This window comes from Xiphophorus couchianus, chromosome 14, assembly GCF_001444195.1.
Source record: "Xiphophorus couchianus chromosome 14, X_couchianus-1.0, whole genome shotgun sequence".
NCBI lineage: Eukaryota > Metazoa > Chordata > Actinopteri > Cyprinodontiformes > Poeciliidae > Xiphophorus > Xiphophorus couchianus.
This window is the reverse complement of record NC_040241.1, coordinates 3,799,840-3,822,120: the sequence shown is the minus strand read 5'-3', so window position 1 is coordinate 3,822,120 and position 22,281 is coordinate 3,799,840. Positions and strand designations below refer to the sequence as shown.

The following is a 22,281-nucleotide window of genomic DNA, read 5'->3' as shown; positions in this document are numbered from 1 at the left end:
AGGATTACACTGATGATCCCGTGTACTTGGGTTTGGGTGCGGTATATTGTGGAAATTGTAGACAGTGATTTCACAGCAGAGCAAAACTTTTTATGGAGAAATGTCAGTTTCTTTTTGAAGTTGCTGTGTTTCCATTAAGCAAATTTAACTTTGCAAGTTACCAGACAAGATCTAGAAAAATAATAATAATAATTTGGTGTTTATTAAATGAATTTCTGGACTAGTTTCATTCAACTTAGGATCTGGACACCAACACTAAATATATTGGGGAAATACAGTATATTGCTCACATTGTAAAACTGGAAACATAAAAGCGCTAAAGTGTGCATCTCCACATTACCGTAACACCAACAGTCATATTCACAATGTCATGCAACATAAATAACAGCTCAACTGAAACCTGTTATCTGCCATCGTAACAGTCATCCTCGTCCTTGGAGATTTCGCTTTTGACGCAGAACTTATTCCAGTAAAATGAACTCTTGCTGAGCAACTATAAAAAGACTGCCTCTGTGAGACTGGCCTTGATGAGACAGGAGGGAAATAGATGTCTAAAAAATGAAAGGGAAACAGACAGAACCCAGGATGACAGTGGGCAGTAGAGCTGCTGCTGCTGCTGTTCACCTTTAGAGAATCCACAAGGTCCTCAACCAAAAACAGGCGGCTCATCTGCTTCAGGGCTCGGTTGATGTGGGTCAGACTGGTGTCCACGTGCTTGCGGAACGTCTCGGGAGGAATGGTGACATCCTTCTCTATCAGCTCTCTGCGGAAAAATTGGGAGGAGGAAAGAAAATGAGACCACAAAATGAGGCTGAGTGTTCAAGCAGAAAAGCAACAGATATCCAGAAATAACCAGCCAGTGGTGGAAAGGGTTTACACATGTTGGCACGTTTAGCCCAAAAGCCTTGAACAGAACTACAAAATAAGGCATGTTTTAATGAACATGTTGGTAGAGGTTTGCTGCCTCTAATAACTAGAGGCAGCAAATATGAAGAAAATAGAGAAAATCTCAGCAGAAGTTCGTCTAGAACAAACCATGACAGGTTTTGGTCTTACCTGAAAGGGTGTCCCTCAGTAGACTTCTGCACAGCCTGGACCACAGACTTGTAGATGCGAAAGGTGATGGTGACACAGAGCAGGGCGAGCAGCATGTAGGAAACCACGCTGATGACACTGAAGGCTGCCAGCGAGAGCAGCAGAAGCAGGGACAGGCCGAACACCACACCCGACTTCTTGGGGTCCCGCCAGTGGATCAGGTCATTAACTGTAGGAAAGTAACAGGTGGGGAGGGGGAGGAAAGGAGGGGTGTTAAACACTTTATGGTGTGACCTACTGGCCTAAAACTATTAAAGGAGGGCTGTCCTGATCTACTCTAAAACATCACATTGGGTTCTTGATAAACACATTTTTCCTAAAATCAATATCAACTTCCTGACCAGTCCACACCCATTTATATACTGTGTTGATTATGTGCAAACCCTGTGAGAAATGCAGCCGCATTAGGTACGACCAAGATTTGAAGATTTGTACGTAAAACTACCCTTCAATTACCCTAAACATAGCACTACGCTAACCTTAACATACCATTACCCTAAACAAACCTCTATAGTACCCTAAACATGCCATTATATTAACATAAAGATACCACTATATCACCCTAAACACACCGCTACATTACCCTAATCTAACCGCCACATTACCCTAAACATACCATTATTTTGTCCTTACCCATGTAGTTATGTTGATCTCATAAATCTGAATTTTCTCTAACAATCCAAGTGTTTTTCACCTCACACAATGTTGTTCTGAGTGAAGAAGCTGTATTGGCTGCCAGTCTGTGTCACATGACCAGCCCTGGCCCCCATCTAAACCACGTAACAGCTACATTCTACTAATTCAATTCTTTAAATTGAGTATGCACAGATTTACCTAGATTCACACGAAGATGTTACAGGCAGATGTGAAAGTCATATCAAAACAAAAAGCAGGGATGCTGGTGTTAACACAGCTTTTGTGTAAAAACATTGCCAACAGAAGTAATAAGTGAGTTTATTCAAAATTGTAGGTGTGTGTTTTAAGTCACACAAATCTTTAGAAAAAATAAATATTTTGTTGTGAATGCTCCAGGTGATGTGTTGTCAGAGTTGGAGCAGTATACTGAAGCTGCCCTGGAGAAACTCTGGCCTCACAAAACTCATGAATGTCTCTACTGAGTTAGAGACATTCAGGCTGAATCTAGCCTCTCAGAACCATCATGTAACACTGATGAGGTGTAATGTGTTATTTCAATGGGGGTTGTTATAAGCAAATCTCTAATAGGTAGAAAAGAATGTCTGATTTTCATATTCTGAATATTTTGGTACTATTCAGTTCAAATTCTCAACAGTAGGAGAGACTGTCCATGTAAGACCTGTCATTAAATTTCCCCACTTGGGACAATAAAGGTTATCTGAATTTCTCTGTATTCTATTCCAACAACTCTCCACCTATGAAAGGGTGGCCATGTTTGAACCAGAGGTAAGTACGACAAATACTTGTCGTACTTACCTTGTCATACAAATGATAGTATTTGTATGACAAATACTGGCATCAGCAGGGACGATAAAACATGACCATGTTCCAAAAACATCATCTGCAGCCCAGAAGAGCTAAGGAGAGGAACACTGCTATTGATGTCCGACTTGTGTTTAGAATAGAATAGAATAGAATATACTTTATTGATCCCCAATGGGAAATTGTTTATTCGTTGACAAGCTACTCCATTTAGGGTGTTAAATATTAATACAGATATAACCATAAGAGATGAAGTTCATAAAATATATATATACCTAATGATGTAAGTAATGTGTTTGTGTGTATACACAGTTGGTGAGCAGTCCTACATGTAGATGCATTAGCCTCAGTACAAGCTGGTTATGTAAGGCTAAAAAGGGTTTCCCTTTCAAACAGTCACTCCTTCCCTGAATGTGGGGGAAAGATGTTTTAGACAAACATCTTTGTTTGTGATAGTAGGGAAACCATGAGGCCCAATGTCCCTGGGGCTCCATGCAGCTACCTAAATCCTCAACCCCCTCCTCCAAACTAACCCCCCTCACCTTCTGTCAGCCATATTATTCAGAACATTTCAGGAGTTTAGGCAGATTGTTGCAGCTTGGTACTGTGTGCATCTGAATCAAGTACAGAACTCTAAGCTGTTTGGGACAAACACTGGGATTTCGACAACAAATTAAGAAACCAACTTTAAAAACTAATAAAGCCCCGGCAAACGAAGTCCAGGTTCCTTTTAGTGCAGGATCTATGAGGAGGCAGAAAACTGAATCTGTACTGATGTGAATTCACCAGATCTAATTTCATCAGCCTCTGAAATGAGCAGTGGACAAATCATAACAGTTGTTAATAGAGAAGGCTCAGCTTTTCCTGCTCTTTTTTCAGTTGAACCAAATAAAGAAGCCCCTTTATGAGCTTTTACGTGTTTTTAAGGTTTGTGACGAGGTCTAAATGCTAAAACCAAAACATCCAGCAGCTGGTAACATTAGCCTCAGAGGAGGGGAGCTGCTAATAATCATTTTATTAATGTGATTTTAATGCAGATGATTATTATAAAATGTGACTGAAGAACTTCAGACTGAATTAATCTCTTGAAAAAACTAAAATTTACTTTAAAAAAAAAGGTCACATTTACATTTTGTCGGGGAACAACAATGAAAAGGATTTCTTCAGCCAGTACTGTAGGGGTTACGGGTCTTCTCCCAGCATGCTCTGCTCTGTGTACCCACAGGGAAACAGTCCGGGTTCTATGATCCTTATTCTTCTTTCCCTCTCACCCTCACTGTACTCTGCTGAGGCACAGCGGCCTACTTTCACAGAGTTCTCCTCTTAAATATAGAAACTCGCATAAACATCGCTGCGGCCCTCTGTGTAATGAAAACGGAGCCAAAATAAACCACATACACAACGGTAAAAATGATCATCTCTCTGCCGCCTACTGCCAATAGTGACTGCAGGTTTGCTTTTGCAGCATTTTTTGAGATTCACTCATTTCAAAGTAGCTTGTAGAATTTTTATTAATGGATCCGATTGCTTATTGGATGGAGATTAGATAGCAGATAGTTTGTAGTGATGTAACAATCAATCAGAGTGAATTGTGGCTCTGGATCACTTCACTTCTTTGCTATTTTATGTTGCTATTTCACAACAATCTTTTCATGATGTCACTTACTGTTTTCAGTATAAACCTATAGACGAACCATTTTCTACCAACTAGAGTGGGGAGACATGGCCCATAAAAAGTTGCGCAATATGTACTTTTTTGTACTGATCGGTTTCGATTCTTCTTCCAGGTCTTCAGCTTGCTCTGTTGTGTGATAACATTGAGAGCAGTGAACTGAATGCAAACTGAACTGTTCTTGGTTAATGCAGTTATCACCTGTAAAAATGGATATAATCAAATCCTTGAACTATAACAATGACAACATAAAACCCAGCATTAGCACCTGAAGCTGCTGTTCCTCTACAAAACTTCTAAATGAAGAAAACCAAAAATCCTGAAACTCGGCTACAGATGACATTTCCTTTATCTACTGCTCCCTGACTGCAGGCTGCCCCGCCCACAGATGCATGCTGGGTCAGCTCTTGGATTCCACGTGTCGTCCCCTGAATGTGTCAGGATTACCGTCTGGTGTGTGTGTGTGTATGTCTTTGTAGAAAGAATGAATATGACATTTACTACTGTCAAACATTTTGTGTGAAAACTGAGCTGATCTGAGTAACCATGGAAACAAATGCATCTCGAACCGCTCTCACGCTGATTATACAGACATGCAGCAAACAAGATCCAACTGAAGGAGCTGGCAGCGTCCATCACCTTAGATGGCATCTTGTTGAAACCCAAGTATAAAATGACGGCACCAAAATAACTGCACCAGGGCGGCTGCAAGCTGCGCTCTTCACTTTGATTTCTGCATCGTGTGTCCGCTCTAAGTGTGCTGTGGCCAGAAACCTGACCTGGGGATTGACTGTTCTGTGTGACGTTCAGGGCTCTGGACAAACACTGGGCCACCATATTTAATCCCTAACTCGCCGTCTGGTGGGGAACCACAGACTAGCTCAAAGGACAGAGGGCAGGGGAGGGTCACCGGCTCAACTTACTGAGGATCACATACAGCCTTGAACTAAGGTTGCTTGCAAGTTAAGTCAGTCACATCAGCGTTTCTAACTTAAATATTTGTGTGGATATTGATTTAATAATGAATACAAAAGAAAATACACACGCTTTTCTAAAGTCTAGGCGAGTAAGTGCAATACTGTGTACTACCCTAGTATTAGAAGTAAATTCAGCTTTTATACTTTTGATTGGTCTCTTGTCATGAGGAAGTAGCTGTTTTACAGAATAATTACACATTACTAAAAGTACTAAAATTGTCTAACTGATGCATTCCTGCACTGTGGTCTTTGGAGCCACACAAGTACAGTCATGATGGAATACCTAACAGTCTGGGCCCTGTTCATGCTAGCTTGTTAGATGTTCAGGGAATATGCTGTCAATTAAACAGTTTCAATGAAACGCTTTTTTAAAATTATTATTATCTCCAATAGGTTTTCATCAAAATGAATGCTTACATTTACTGCTTAGCTAACCATTGCAGTAAATGTTTATTGCATTTACACACACACAAAAACAACTGCAAACGTTCAATCTGAAACAGTCTCAGAGTATAACGCTTCACATTCAAACTTATAGGGCAATTTTTCTGCCACACATTTTCAGTCTGAAAGCAGGATTTCATGTCTTGTGTTTCTTCTCAAAGAAGAAAGACTAGGTGCTCTTTTGTTCCAAGCGATAGATCTACAGCATGTATCTATCACTTAACCAGACCTGGACAAAAGGAAAAACTGTTACCTTAACCTGCATTGTATAATTACCGATGCATATACTGTATATAGAGAGAGACGGTTCTTCTTTGCCTACATTGTGGTTCTGTTTCAAACTGTATTACTTTTCCTAGCTGCCATGACACATAAAAATGTTTTTTTCAAGTTTCCCTGCTTTTTGTTTACTTCTGTCTTAGTTGTTCCTGTGTACCCTCTTCATCTTATCCCAGACTCAGACGAATTCAAGCAGTGTCCTTGAATTCGGACACGACTCATTGGCAAGCGAGCAGAGAGGTTTACAAGCGGACATTTGCTCCAAGCAGAGGCGAGTTTTGAGCGCGAGGAGAAAGTTTTGAGAAAGCACAGTGAATACACAATGAATACAGTACAAGCATTACAAGTTTTCAGAAGAAAAACATGAAATCCTGCTTTCAGACTGAAAATGTGTGCTCTCGAATTATGGCAGAAAAATTTCCCCACTATAAACTACCCATCAACACCCGGTGATACAGCCAAATGCATTGGAACTACACTTAAGAGTAAATAAATAAATACATTAAATTAAAAATGTTTCTTCACTGCAAAATCTGTCAGTTTAATCACTCATAGCGTTTATCTTGTCAATATACTACTGCACAAATACAGATTTAGTCATCAAGTGCACAGCTGATAAAATGTGGTAACAAAAATAAGCCAATCAGACATATTCCCTAATGAAAAAAATATGTTTTACAAAGAAAAAAAATAGATAAATAAAAAATAAACTCAACATGAGTGTACTGGAGGGCTTCTATATGTAGCTCTTTTTTTTTTTTTTTTTTTACAATCAGAGCTGTGAGTTCGCTTTTTTATTTTATTTCAGCATCTTCTGTTTACAGTTTTAAAACAGCGCTTTGACTTTCCCCTTTAATAATCAGTCTATAGTCCGAATACCTACACCTCTCCCAATAATTTTCATTCTGCGCAGTATGCTGAGGAATTCCTTATCGAACATTCTAATACTATATGTGAGAGTGTGGGTCTGTCCACGCACGTGTTAAACTAAGCAGAGAATTCCTGTTTGAGGGTCCCACTGAGGGAAGTGCATGGGGTTAGCAGGCCTATTGCCCAGAGGGAAGGAATGTTACCTGACAAGTGGGTTAGTATTGCTGTCAAGACATGCTCTGCAAGATGGTAGGCTTCAGCTACCCATTCGTCTATAGCTTCCACATCACTGGAATACTTGCTGTCAGATGCACGGTTGGTTTGGGAACAAGGAGGTTTGGAGTCTGATGGCTGTGTAGGGCTAAAATCTGACTTTGGCTGACTCTTCTCTGAGACTTTATGCTGAGGATTCACAGTCTCCTCCTTTTCCTCTTGGCTCTTGCCCAGATCTTTGAGAGCACTGATTGTAAGGTGTTCTTGTTCAAAATCCATCACCATGCTTGGAGAAGCCTTGGGGAGAGGAGAAGTCTTGTGGGGCTCAAGCTCCTGGGGGACACTGTCAGCTTCCTCATCCTGCTTTGATTTCAGACACTCTCTCATGAACTCCACAAAACTATCCATAGGCTCAGAAGGTGGGCTGCCACTGTCAGTTCTGTTGGGACTTCTTTTCATCTCATTTATGTTGTGACCAGTTTCAGGGTTATGCTGAATGTGTGTAGCTGATTTCTGAGATGGGAGCATGTTGTCATTTTCCACATTTTCTGAATTAGTGGTCTTCTTAATGACCTCCTGTTCAACAGTGCTGCTCATAGTCTCACTTTTGAAACAGGAATACGGGTTTTCAGGATAATCTTCCAAAGATGGCTGACTATCGGATTTGGGGATGTCGTCACCATTCAGTGAAATGGCGCTGTCCAGATCCTGTTTGTCTTCAGCATCGTCATTCTGAGCTGGATCAGACAGAAAACGTTCCTTTGCATTGTTGAACTTCTTAACATCAGTGTGATCCAGGGAAGAGCCGATATCAAAGTCATAATCAAACGACTGTCTATCATAAATGTCATCCTGCATGAAGCTGGACATGGGAGGAGGAGTGGGTTTTATGTACGCCTCTTCTCCTGTTGAACTGCGATTTTCATTGACTGCAGGCTTATTGTAAGGAGCTGATTCTTGTGATGACGGATCAGTCATTGGGGGTTTGAACAGAATTTCCTGGGTTTCATCTGACCAATCATCATCATTGTCTGGAAAATCCACTTCTTCATTTTCAACAACAAATGGGGACTTTTTATTGCCAATTTCATTCGACATGGTCTGGGACTGGTCAGGTTGCAGGTCCGCTGAGTCCGTTGGATTGGGACAGACCTCTGATTTTAAGGCAGATGCCTTATCGTCTTTTTCAGAGCTAGAGTGGAGGAACTTGTGCTTTGGGGAGTATTCAGACTCAGAGTCCACAGGTGAGGAAGGAGGCGAGTAGCCTTCCATGAACTCCGTTTCTAACGGGCGTACTCTGGGGCCTGTGTTTTCAGCACTCTGTGGGTCTGGTTCAGAGGTGTTTGGGGGTCCTGTGTCTGGGCCTTTTACTACCTCATAGTCATCATCATCTTCCTCTGCCTCAGGTTCCATCTCCTCTTCACTATAATTGGGCTCATCAGTCTCAATCACATTTATGGTTGGAACCTGCATTAGCTTTCTCTCAAGCCTTGGTGGAGGAGTCTCTTTCTCCTCAATGGAAAGATCAGCAGTGGTGCAGGGAGGGTTTGTGGTGTCATCATTAGAACTTTGATCCAAAGACTGAGATGGAGCAGACTCACATTCAGCTATATGATCTTCAATTACCGTATCGTCGGACTCTCCTGAACTGTCACCTTCATTTGCTTCTGGCTGTTCCAATTCGTCAGTCCAAATTGCTTTTTTCTCATCAGAAACATTCTGATGAACAGCAGAGCAAACTGTGGGGGATGACGGAGGAGATGTGGAACCAAACTCTGCAGGAGGTGCAGGGGAAGCTGTAATCACCAAATCTAGATTAGATGGATCCTCCACACTTGATTTTTCTTGATGATCCCACATGTAAGCTGTTGGCAAAAAGTTAACGTCAAACTCTTCAACCTCTGTTTTTTTGGATTCCCCGTCAAGCTGATCGTTTTGTTTCGGAACTTCAACAGGACGATCCATGAAAGCATCAGGAACACCAGCAAAGGCAGCAGGCATATCCATGTCGATCCCCTTCACTGAGACTGTGTTAGTGCTTTTAATTAGACCAACAGTATCAAAATCTGGTACTGGAGGTAAGTGTGTCTTCATCCATTGCTCTGTCTCTTCAAAGTCAACAACTTGCTTCAGGTCTCCCAGGATTTCAAATGGTGAATCTGGTGACTCCTGATCAGCAGAATGTTCTGTTTTCTGAGGTGTCTGTATAATCTTTTCAGGAGGAAGTTTGGGAACTTCAGCTAGAGATTTGGGACCCTCAACTACAGATTTGAGGGACTCTGCTGTAGATTTGGAGCATTCAGTGGGAGATCTGGGCCCCTCGGGTGTAGATTTTGACCCTTTGGTGGGAGATTGGGGCCCCTCGGTTGCAGACTTGGGTCCATCAGGTGCAGCTTTGGAACCTTCTGTGGAAAATTTGGGCCCCTCGGGTGCAGATTTCTCATGATGTCGGTCCCTGAAATGAGTGAAAGTTCCATTGCCTCTAAAATCAGGTTCTTTCTTTTTGGCTGCAAGAGCTTCTAGTGCCTTTATACGTTCTGAAACGGGAGACACCTTTATTGGAGAATCTTGTTGTCCATCTGTTGGAGATGTGTCACTACTGTAACTACTGGGTGAGAATGAGCCTGGTTGGGAAGAAAACTGTAGCGATGTAGCTACACCTTCAGTGGACTTGTCAGAACTCTGGACCCCTCTCTTGTCTGCATCGTTATGAAGAGGTGGTAGTGAAGAGGACAAAAGTGGGGAGATTGAGTCACTACCACTAAGCTTCCATGCACTTCTATTACTACTAGGCTATGCCTTAAGGTAGCAGCCCAAGCATTCATGCATTGCATCATGACAATGTGAAAAAAAGAAAGGTCAGTGATGGATTTTTCAATCTTGCATGCTTCTCTTAACTACTTAGAATCTAAACTAAGCATCATGGAGCAGTCAATCTGGAAACTTATCTGATCTGTCCAGAGCAAAAGAAGGGAGAGGAAATAAATCTCACTAATGAACAGTGTAGCTATGCAATTATTTGCAGCAAATGTATGTAGCTAGATACAGTATAGTTGCAGGCTGAAACAGTTTCTTTTTGACTGTGTTTTGACTTTTGTTTAGCTTTGCTATGTAGTTAAAACAGAATGTCTGTAAAAACCAAAGCTTTACTAAGACATCCTCTGCCATACAGGGACTCAAAACGTTAAGAGTGGCATGGATCATCTCATTAACAGTTACTTTATCATGTTTAACCTTTTAATCCATTTGCAAATATTAAATCTGCGTACACTCATACATAAAGTGTCAGAACATCCTGTCTAGACTAATGTGTAGATTTTATTTATGATGGTTCTGGTGCAAAATGTAGCATTTCTGCTGAATGTACACAGTGCAAATTTAGCAGCATAACACAATATTACTAGATTCTAAGAGACGATCACTGAAATCTGTCCAGTCAGCCATTTCAAAGAAATCCCTGTAAGCATGTTTGTCTTCATGAGTTGGTTTGTGGCACAGTATCACAACCTTCAACCAGCCCAATTTTTAAACGACTTCATCCTCAGATTAAAGTTAGTGGAAGTGACAAATGGGAGTGTGTTTTTTGCACATTAAAAACCCCTCCGTTTATTGTTGACTAATATTATAAATAAATTAAAATTAGCTAAAACGCAAAATGTTGGCCAACAATAGCATGTTGATTACAGGTGAACCGATTTATTGACCTGCCAATTTATCGGTGCCGATTTTCTTAATTTTGGGGAATCAGTGATTGGCCGATACTTACATGGGAAGATGATCTTATCCTCTGATCTCATCTACCTCAGCAAAGGTCTAAAAATCAACCACTGTCCTCTTCTGCTCTGCTGTGAGTTGACTGACAAAGCCACCCACCAGGATATGTCTGCGCAGCTACTTATCTAGTGATTATTTACAACAAAACAAAATCAGCTCCAGATCGTGATATAAAGGTCCAATTTATATCCTAAACCTTAATCCAATTAAATATCCAATACTGATAATTCAGCAAATGTATTTTAATACAGATCAATCAAATACAATCAAACTTAAATTACTGTCGAGTTTTATGCAATTGTAATATAACACAGTCATGTTCAGTCCATTACATTGTGCCAAATAGTAAAAAAGGAAACTTCATTTCTTCATATGATGTTTTACCAACATCAACCCAAGTCAGATGGGATAAACAGAAAGCCAGTGATTGATTTGCTAAGCTGGCAGCTATTTAGCTTTCAGACATAGGTCATCTTTACATTTTTCTATTTGCTTTCCTGAGGAAACCATGATATGGGGGTGGAGGTGCACTAGTTATATACAAAAGGGCTGACTGTATTTTATTTGATCATTTTTGGGACCAGGTTAGCAGGCCAAGCATTAGAAATAAACCAGGTCAAATTGCCATGACAAAATATATTTACCAGACAGACGAATTGTTTTGAAAAATAAAGTATGTAGCACAATTAGCAATGCTAAGGAGATTTGGGGTCCTTGGTTTGTAACGTTTATATGTGGCTCAATTGTACAGCACAAACATGAACTACCCGTGTATGTGCAGACATGGAGCACAACTGACTGCTTCACTTTGTCTTGAATTGGACCGCCACCTCCTCTGCTTCACAATACAATGCCTTGTTCAAACTAGGCCACAAGCACGGACTTTCCATCTGACCAACAGTGTTGTAGTTTTTGGCTCTGTACTTGTAAACACATTCCCAAACAGTTAGTCCTGTGACAAGAAAATTCACAGCACCGGAGCTATAAGTCAGGATTTTCTTCAAAAACAAGGTTGAGCAGAATCACTCAGTAACTGGGCACATTAAGAAGCTGACTAGTTCATCAACTGCAAGCATATTTAAGAGTAAAGAAAGCCTTTATCTACCTCCAGCTTATCCTCCTAGAAAAACGCACAAAAGTATTTTCATCTCCATTTGTGGTACACCAATCAATTGATCAATGATTAAAATCAGCCAATACTGATATGCTAATAGTTAGAGAAAACTCAGGTTACTTCAGCTTATCTGTGGCCTATGTTCAAAAAGAACTTTAAACTGTTGGAACTATGATGAAACAATTCAGCTGTTTGGTTTTTTGAAGCGAGGTTCTGTGATGTTATCGTCAGTAACAGTCCCTTACCTGTAGAAGAAATGCATAATGTGATCTTCAGCTTTTAGGGAGTGAAATAAATGTTGAGAGCTGGGAGCTAACAAGCCAGTCAGACATGTTTAGTCAGTTTTAGCCAAATTTAGTTTAAAAAAATAAAAATAAGAAAAGCTCAAAAAGAAAGTCCTCACATTAATAGGAGCAGAAACAATTTCACTGCCAGATCGACCACTAATCAGTTTGTTCAGGTTCTGCCAAGAACAACATAAACCTTTGAACTTTGCATTAGCTGTGCTGCAGCACTGAAGATGGTATGCTCTGGTACTTTCAAGGTGTCAAGTCAGCAGTGGGTCTCCTTAGCTTGTTAACTTCAACCACTCTGTTCCAATTTTCTAAGATAGTTAAGGGAACCATTACTGATTTCTTCAGAAGACAGAAACTTACTTAAAACAAACAGCAAAAAAAAAAAAAAAAACAGAATCAGGACTAACCCTTTAAAACCATGACATGCCATTAAGATCCTTTTTTTGTGTTTTTTCCTTTTTTTTTTCCTTTTAACCCTTTAAAACCATGACATGCCACCTGTATGCCAAAAGATATTTGTAAAGAAAATGTTGCGAACTAGACTAACACTTTCTGTTATGCAGCGTTACTTTTTGGGCAGGACACAAACCCAGATCCCATGATGCAGTGCATAATGCCTAAGCGTTTAACTAGCTACTCAAAAATGGAACAAAGAATTCCATCTTTTCTAAATGGAAGAATTTACACTCCCTGATTAAATGATTAGACTGACCAATATACATTTCTGCTGGTGATTGTGACCAAACTGTCTTTACAAAAGCTAAAATATGTTGAAGCACTGTAGCTACATCCCTGAGAGGACCTGGTGAAGTTGACCAACTGCAAGTTGTCCCATCTACTTGTTTTGATGTTGCTTTACCCATACAGGACAGGAAAATATCAAAATAGGTTGTTTGATATTCAAACTGACCCATTTACATTTGGCTATATGACTGGTTTACATTGCTATTGCCAAGCCACATAATTATGTCAAAACTTTATTTCTGAAATACTTCTTGGTTTTTAAAATCAGTTAAATTCAACAAGATGGTGCCTTTCTGGAGTGCTATCCACAGCTTTACTGTGGCTTAAAAAACATGGCAGCTCTAGAATGGCAACAATGCACAGGTCAAAAAGAGGCTGTTAAAAAAAAAAAGCAGAACTATACAAAGAAAACCTACTTTGAATGTTTTATGGTTTAAGACATGCACAAACCCTACTGAGCCATAAGCAACTACGAGGATGCAACATGAGTGAGGAGCAACAGGCAATGGAAGGCCCGGACCACTAGGTGGTGGATGATATCTCCAGTGCCACTCGTCCTCTGGAGACACAGCTGATGCTGGGGGAGGGGGATTCAGATACTAGGGCAGCTGAAAGGTAGAACCAACCTCCCGGGACACAAACCTGATCTACTTTTAGGTTTCTGCACACAATGTGAACTTGAACTTCTCTGCTTTCTTAAAATAAGGTAGCAATCTTGGGATTATCCTGAACTTGCAGTCAGTGATGCTGACCTAAATAATGCCTGCTAGCAGCTGGTAAACTGTAATGGATTAGGCTCCTGGCATCACAAGAAGCCAAGTTTTCCAGGTGTAATGCTCAGGGTCTAAAGACTGGAGATGGGTGAGCCATCAGTTGGACAGAGAAGGTAATGACTGGTGCTGGTTTAAAAAAAATGTTTAAAGACATGTTACAAAGATAAAGTTGTTTAACAGACATAAAATTTTTAAAGGCTTTTTGGTAGAGCTACTGCAGCTCAAGACACAGCCATGCATAGAGGCATATCTTGCAAGCCTAAAAATAAACAGCCAATGAAACCTGTCAAAGGTCGAGCTGGCTGTTTTGGGCACTAGCCGGGAAGGTTACATATCTGGTTGCAACAGAGGAGAGACGTTGCAAAAATGACCAGAACTGCAAGTCCCTGAAGAGTTGGAGAAACATTGCTATCTGGTCAACTAGAGTTAAGCGTCAGCAGTGCTGGAAACATAGGTGAAAAACCAGAAAGAGGGGTTGGTAAGGACTAGTTGAGGTAAGAAGGCAGCTGTGACCAGGATGGGAGCCGCTATTTTTAACAAACTGCTTTGGGGCATTTTTATACACAGCCTTACGAGCAGGAGAGGGGCACTAGATAGAAGGATGGAGAGCAGTAAAGCAACAGGCCAGCAAAAAAAAAACAATATCGAGGAATAGAGCAGGTGAGCAGCATTAAAGAATCCATACACTTGCCTTGAGGAGACTGAATGAGAGATACAGGCGAAGAGGAAAGAAAGGAATCTGAAAAGATGGGAAAGAAAGGACAGAAGAATGATCATACTAGAAGAAAAGAACTTCTTGCTGCTGAAACCCATCCAAATAAAAACATTCAAATCAAGAGGGAGAAGTTAACTTATTCAATGTTAACTAAATGCTCTAGAACTTAAATCTAAGAGTGAAAGAGTAATGTTAAACAAAAACCATCCATGCATTTGTTTCTTATCTAGTAAATGCAAAAACCAACCCTGTACATATAAGATAAGGACAAAACCAACTGCTCTTCTTTTACAGTTTGTATCACTAGTACAAAACGCAAGACAATGTTCCTGGTGAATGTCAGAATGTTGGTGGAATTCTGAGGTTTTTACATGATATCTGAGGTGAAAAGAAATTAAAGTGAAAGGAAATAAGAATATTGCCATTTTTTCCCCTTAAGACAAACAAGGAAAAAGTTTACAAAGCATTAGACTCAAAGCTGCAAAAACAGGAGATGCATAATGATAGATGGAAAAGCTGGAATTATGTTGAGGAGGAAAGGGAAGACAATCTTCAATAAACCTGACCATATCTAAGGGATAAAAACTAGTTTTCAATTCTGGTGAATATAGTCAGAGATCATGAAAACCACCAGCTGATGGATACTGTCTGTTACCCAACCATACAAGACATTATCCAGACTCTAATTATTACTGAGGCAGCCACTAATTCAGCACTTTGTTTTAACACCATGCTTTCTTGCATGAAACTGTTCAATAGAGAAACCATGTGGACCATCCTCAAGAATAAGTCCAAAACCACACCTCCTGTCAATATGAAAAGGAAGCCATTACGTTTGTAGAACTGTCCTCTGTCTGAAGGTTGGCAACTGTGGGAATTTTTCTCCTAACAGACAGGGTGTGGTGTTGCCCATCGTGTTGCTCAGCTCAAGTGGGAGTTAGCACAGGCTGGGCAGGTTAAGCCTGGAGCAACAACATTCCTTCAATCAAATTCAGCAAACAGCTCCTTCACTTTCTACCCACAATGCAACGTCTCAACCTTATATGTGAGAGGCAAAGCAAAGACAGGCACAACTCCATTAATTATGTTCGAACCACTTCTTGCTCGTGGTGTGTTCAGTTTACAAATGTTGTCAGGACTGACTTTTAAATTTTGATGGGCAGAAAACATGTTAGACAGTGACAGGCGTCCTGTTACTGGCTGTTAACTGCAGCATCATGTTGTCTGACATTTCCCTGACACCCTACAGAGTCCAGCTGTGGATTGTCTGACAGGATTCGTCAGCTCTTGGTCGACAGCGGCTGTTCTCATGGACTACTTCACTTCAAATATTAAAACAAACCTCTGCCATACATTCTGAATAATTGTCATACGATATGTTTGCATAATTCCCAGTGTCACAACTCTTCTAACAAGTACTTGATTCCTTCTGTAAACAAAAATACATCTTACAGTTTTCAGTTTGACCAGTGAGAAAAAGAAAGAATTTTTGAGTTTCTGAAAAGTCAGGAAAAGCACCATCAGTAAGTGGCTGGGACACTCTAGTAACACTCTTCTGAGTGAATGTTGTTGTTGAGGGGAAAAGGGTGTAAGAAGCTAAAGGAAGGGAACTTCTCTCACACACCATGTGATGTTGCCATTTAAATGATGAGCCTTCAGCACAGGAAACCCTCAATACAGACAATATTTTAAAATGTTGAAATTTAAGCATTAGCTTTTTCTTTTTAAATTTCAAGTTGGACGATGTTGATTGGATCCTGTAAGGGAAAAAAAGCAGCTTTGTTACTTCAGGGTGATTTGAAAAATACATCACTTTATTTTGAATACTGGTACATTTTTAATTCAACTTGGAAGTAGAAAAAGTTATTCAGAATATTAGCAGAATAATCTAACATTTGTACTGCTAGATAAAAACTCAATGTGCCTCTAATTCAGTTCATGCTTTAACCCAAGTGAATGAAAAAACATTGTTTGACATAAATTTACTATGCCAAGTAATAAAATGCTTGTTGAAACTAGATCTAGTCCCATTTTAGCATACCTGAGGTTTTTCTTTAAAAAACCCACCATATGTATGTTTGCAGGATAAAACATATACCCTGACCTAGAAAACTGGCTATTTAGAAATGAGTCATTCACAGAATCAGGAAATATTTGTTTATTATATTACGGAAGTCTATTTTGAGGAAAGTGATGAGCAAGAACTGGGTGAAATGGACCAGATTTCTATTTTCTGTTGGCTTTAGTCTTTGATCATGACCATTCATGCTGCCTGCTGAGATCTGCTGGTTTATTAAACAGCACTGTTGTGTGGTAAGTCAGTTATGGAAAATGTATTTGTCACTGGGGCCTTCCAGTAGGCATCCACAGCGTACTGTAGAAACAAAAGGGAGTGTGAATGCAGGGCCCCATCTCCTGCCATTCCTGTAGATCCTCCATTCGGCTTTGTGACCTCAGTGACATGATGCGCTCCAGCATGGACTGCAGAGAGGAGGGTCAGCTTGGCAACACATGAAGAGACGGAGGAGCTGGTTCATTACCCAGAATAATGACCAATCAAAAAGGAAAGTAATGAGCAAGTGTGGATGGGAAGCTTTGGGAAAGGCGATCAAACTGAAAGACGTAGCTCAAAAACTAAAATCACAAACTATTATTGAAACGTTTTTTCCACATGAACAAAAGAGAGGAGCCAATCAAGCAGGAACCGGCAATATCTACAACATCTGAGAGTTTTACTAATACAATTTTCTTAAACGACTTATACGATAAGGAGATTTACTAAATCTGATAAAACACAGTAATACACTAACAGCCTATCTGATGTAATGTAGTTTGAGAAATGAGGGCCTGATTAGGAAGTGTGCCACTTCCTTGGTGACTGCTGTCATTGGCTCATACGGAGACTGCTGGAAATGTGAGGGCCAAGCCATCTGGTAGTTGGACTAAAACTAAACCTAGTAAAGATCACCATGAGGAACCAGTCACTGGTTGGTCCAAGTCGTACACAACACCACAGCAAGGTCTCTGGCAAAAAGAATAGCTCTGCTTTGAACCAATACGAGCAATATAGAGGAGCTGATGGTGAAATTCACACCCGTTGAAGCAGATCAATAATCACTGCTGAATAAGCAGGAGGAAGCACGTGTCAAAAATTAGAAAATTGTCAAATTCACTTCTATCATTGACTTGCAGCATTCACTCTTCCTGTGCGAGAACGTAGTGACAGTCACGTGTGTTGAGTCGCTGAATTAGCAGCAATCCCTCATACCGAGAATGTACATATAGCGAAAAACTCCAGAAGAAACAGATGAACTCATACGGGGTTATTTTAGTTGAATATTTTTGTCCCTCGTATCAAAAAGTGAAACTCATATTGATTCATTACACACAGAGTGAAACATTTGAAGCATTTATTTAATGTGCCTTGATGGTTATGGCTTAGAGATTCAGTGTAAACAGTAATGCCAGACTTATGAAAAGTATGCTCGCTACTATGCACTCAATATTTATTTTATTTTCTTCCTTTTTATTTTGCATTAATGCAGCATGGCATGGAGGAGGAGGTCAGCCTTCAGGTCAGCTGCACTGTTGGTTCTTGTGTTTTCCGTAGGTTCTCTACGGAGTTCAACCCGGCCCGTACAGCACAGGAACACCATGGTCACAATTTATTTATTTTTTCTGATGTAGCTACCAACCTAGTCATGCAGATGGCTTCTACAAACATCTGAGAGAATGGGTCACTATCAGGAGTTCAGTGGACTCTGTTGTTGTACCAAGTCATAACATTTCCTCACTAACAAATATTTTACAGCCAATCTTTAGAGGTATTATAACAAAAATGGAAGGAACAGCAGCAACTCAGCCAAGGAAGACATGTTTCAGGTCTGCTATAAAACAGGACAGTTATTCAAATAACATGAGTGATAGTGGTTGCAAAGCTCAGGCCTTCCCTCATATTAACACAAACCATCTACTGTACAGAGCCATTTTACATGAAAATATGATGCAATAACAGAGGGGGCGGTTTTAAGAAGAAAGGAAAAAAGAAAACAGGCCTGCAGGTGTAGACATTTACATTCAGAGTGCAGAGTGGTAGAACACAGGAGAAAAAAAAACAAAGCAGCACATTTGAACCTAATTTTAAAAAAGCATGAATAAAATTACTAAATTAATAGAAGGCAAAAATATATTCTGTAGCAAAATGTTACAATTTGGAGGTTAAAGGGAAAAAACAAAGGGATGGTTTGTATTTCTTTACCAACTGCAGAGCCCAACTAAAATGATTCAAATAAAGAAAACTGGAACCATGGACAGAAATCAGCAGTCTGTTCGGATCATTTTGAAATCTAGAGAAAGCCGTTCATTCTCTACATGAACTGCAGACTACACTGACAGTTGTTACATGTTTGTGTAACAACAATTCACACTAATCAGTAATAGAATGTCCTAATATATTTATTAATAGCAGCAATAAGGTCCTGGCTTTGAATTCCAACCAGTCTTCATGTTCTCCCAGTGTATGTGCGGGTTCTCTCTGGGTACTCCAGCTTCATCACACAACCCAAAAATATGCATGATGGGTCAATTTATCTTAGGTGTGAGATGTCTGCTTATGTGGCTCTACGGTGGACTGGTTTTCTGTGCAGGACGTCCCCCACCCTTTGTCCAATGACTGATGAAGACAGAATTTGTTGTGGGGATCATTGTGAATTAGAATAAAATATCCATTCACAAATGTCAGCACGAAACTGACTGCATGACTACTTAGAAAGTCTAAATTCAGTCTGTACTGAATTAAAAAAAAAAAAAAATCACCAAGATGCTTTATTTATTTATTTATTTATTTGTTCAACTACATAAGCTTCACCACGGCTGATTATCTTTTCTTGCTGCTTGTAGAATACTGTTGAGTCTGCTCCATTGTTTAAAAAAACCAAACTCAAAAGTGATTTTCTTTTCTGGTTAGAATGCAAAAAAATTATAATTTGATTCATTTTACTATTTAAATCTAACATGGGACATGGGGAGCAGGTGTGGATGCGTTACTAACCTTCTAGAAGTCTCTGAGGTAAAGGCAATGATCTTTATTTTCTGGGGAATACACACAGACATGTCGGCTTCACTCATTTCATTAATCAGTAATATAAATTATTCAAGTAAGGTGAAAATGTCAGCTCTGTGTACACTGTGTTTTAAATAAAAAGAAAATAGCTGTTTCCATGTGCTACTACACAGCATGATGTCACGTCTGTTCCTAATTTAAATAATGACTGAGTAGCCAGGAAATATATTTTTAACACAAGTTCTATATAAACATTGAACATAGCGAGTGAAGTAGATTAAGTCACATGAATCAGTTTTAGGACCCAATCTATTGTTTTCTTACTACCACCTGCATCCTGACCCATTGTAACCAAACACAGACTTGTTGAAGCTAGGTTATTAGCTGCCTGTTTTCTTAAATAATTACATGTTTTGTTGCATATCACTTGTACTGAACCCAAATCAATGCGCTTGAGAATTAGTGTGGATACATTTTCATCTAGTTCATTTCGAGCAGTTTTCTTTCAAATGGTTTGACTATCCTTAAAACCAAAGAAGCAAGTCATCATCATGCCACACCCTGCTGCACTGCTCTGTCATCCACACACCGTTGAGATGAAATTCTTTCAAATGTTCAGCCCTCTTGATCAACAACGCAGATTTTCATACAACTCATAGCTAAGCATGGGGTGTGCAGCTTAAATCAGAGATCTCAGCAAATGCAAGCACAGTGATGGAGAAGCAGCCACTCCCACGGACACAATGAGCTGTCAGTCAGTGCCAGAGAAAAATACGCATCCCCTGCTTTTAGGCTCCTCCAGACGGAGTGATGTGAACAGAACTCATGTCTTATGAATGGAAAATAAGATGGTAAAATGATTTACTTCTTTGGGTGTCAGAACACAAACAGAAGAACCATCATTGCGCCTTTAAGAGGATCCTCCCTTCTGCTCAGTAACAATACATCTGCAGTGCAGAGCAGCGCGACAAACCTTATTCTATAAATTATCAAGTTATACATTAGTTAACCCATCCACCAACAACTTGCATAGAGAAATATGACGCAAACGTGTAAAGCCACGTGTTGGGATTCATATTCCAATTCGGCTAGCGTCATATAAACCAAGCGTCGAGTATTTTCCTCACATCTCTCCTTTTGTGTCTGATGCCAGCCTCCTCTGGAGCTGGGACCAGCAGGCTCTGCCAGCCCACAGGTCTGGTAATGCAGGTCTCCATTAGTTAGAGGTAGAATGTAGACTTCCATTAAATGGTTAAACTCGTTTTCCGCCGTAAAAATGTTTCAACGTGTGACATAAAAGTAACAGAACTGCGAGGGGTTTCCCTGTAAAAACGACTACGGGGCGTTAAGTGTGGAGGCCGTAGCTACAGCCTATACTGAAGATGGCATCCGATTCACAGCCGAGTAAAGGGCTATTTCGGTGCTTTATAAGAATCTGGAATACATGTAAGCATATGAGATTCTTTAAAAGCACGCTATGTAAAATGCACAAGATCTTTTCTTTTTTTTAATGTTCCTAATTTAATTCGGACGACTTAGGGAAGTTAAGGGCACTGCATTAGCCAGTTTCTTGAAGAGAGAAACTGGAAGTTATAGAGTCAAGAATCGACTGAATCAGTGTGGTTTGATCGCTAAGCTAAAAAATGTGTCACAGTCAGTGCTGAATATGGAGCTACGAATCGGATGCTAACTTCAGCACATTAATCATATGGCGAACACGAGTAGCGCAGATATGTTAACAATCACAAGTTGTTCCCCTCTGCAAACAGCCCAGATAAATTAGACACACACAAGGATATAAGTGCTTATTGTGCTGAAGGATCGATATTGATTTAGTGTTATGCAGTAGAGTCAAAACGTATGTCAATAAACAGCTTAGCTGAATTCAAATAGCACAACTTATGTTTAAATTAGAATGCAGCAATCTAACTTATGTGTTAGTCAAGTCTTACCGGACAGTTTTGATTCTTTGGCTGCAGAATTCTGTCCATCCGTAAAACCTTGCGACGATGATATCTGGGAGGACTGAGTATCCATTTTAATGAAGCTCAACACACAAGCAGAACCGTGGCAGTGAAATGTCTGTTGTCTAAAGTAAAAAGAGAAGCTTCCTGTCCTTTTTCAAATCTATTTGTATTGTGCGACCTGTCCCTAAGAGTGGGTCTCTGCTCCGCACCTCACCACTACGACTGAGCTCTGAGGAAAGAGCGCAGAGTAAGAATGAAACAAGGCAGAGGAAAATTATGGAGGAGGGGTAAAAAAAAAAAAGAAGAAAAAAAAAAAAACATGTCGGCCGAGATGCATTCAAGGTCTCCCATCAAGCTCCACTTGTCTCATGTGTTATCTTTAATATGGCTGTTTTTATGTTGTAAAGCAGAAAATCTTATGATGGTAATAATTACTGTGACTAAAAACTTTTCTCTCCACGGTTAATTAGGTTTGACATACATTCTAAAACTTCTTCAGATTAACCAATTTTTTATGGAGCTCAAATGTTCGACACCAAGAAAAAGCAACATAGAGAATATTCCTGAACAACATTGTCAGATGTATAAGATATCCATAATAAGGGGTTTTAAAATGGACAGCCCGGTCCGAATAAAATCTGCTTTGTATTTTAGACGTCAGACAGACGACAGGACACATTTTAACCTAATATCAAAGTGTTGCATGATTGTACCATATAAACATAATTTATATTAAGCTTTACTAACACATTTTATTAGCATGAAGAAAATAATTTTCAGTCATGGGGCTGTGAATCATATGTAAAAGTGCATAAGTTTTCATGTAAG

General features: G+C 39.9%; 1 protein-coding gene across 3 annotated transcripts in view; it reads right to left on the bottom strand.

Annotated features, from left to right (window-relative positions):
• rtn3 (reticulon 3) overlaps positions 1-21,755 on the bottom strand; it is a 28,302-nt gene extending 6,547 nt beyond the window's left edge. The window contains exons 1-5 of one of the 3 annotated variants that reach the window (XM_028038526.1): positions 21,439-21,755; positions 14,401-14,448; positions 6,999-9,707; positions 1,057-1,264; positions 625-763 (exon numbers count right to left, since the gene is read on the bottom strand). In XM_028038526.1, the coding sequence (XP_027894327.1) occupies positions 625-763; positions 1,057-1,264; positions 6,999-9,707; positions 14,401-14,448; positions 21,439-21,523 (3,189 nt within the window). In that variant the 5' untranslated portion in view covers positions 21,524-21,755. The remainder of the gene's footprint in view (positions 1-624; positions 764-1,056; positions 1,265-6,998; positions 9,708-14,400; positions 14,449-21,438) is intronic. The other 2 variants (XM_028038527.1, XM_028038528.1) reach the window with 2 other exon arrangements.
• Between the last annotated feature and the right edge of the window lie 526 nt (positions 21,756-22,281).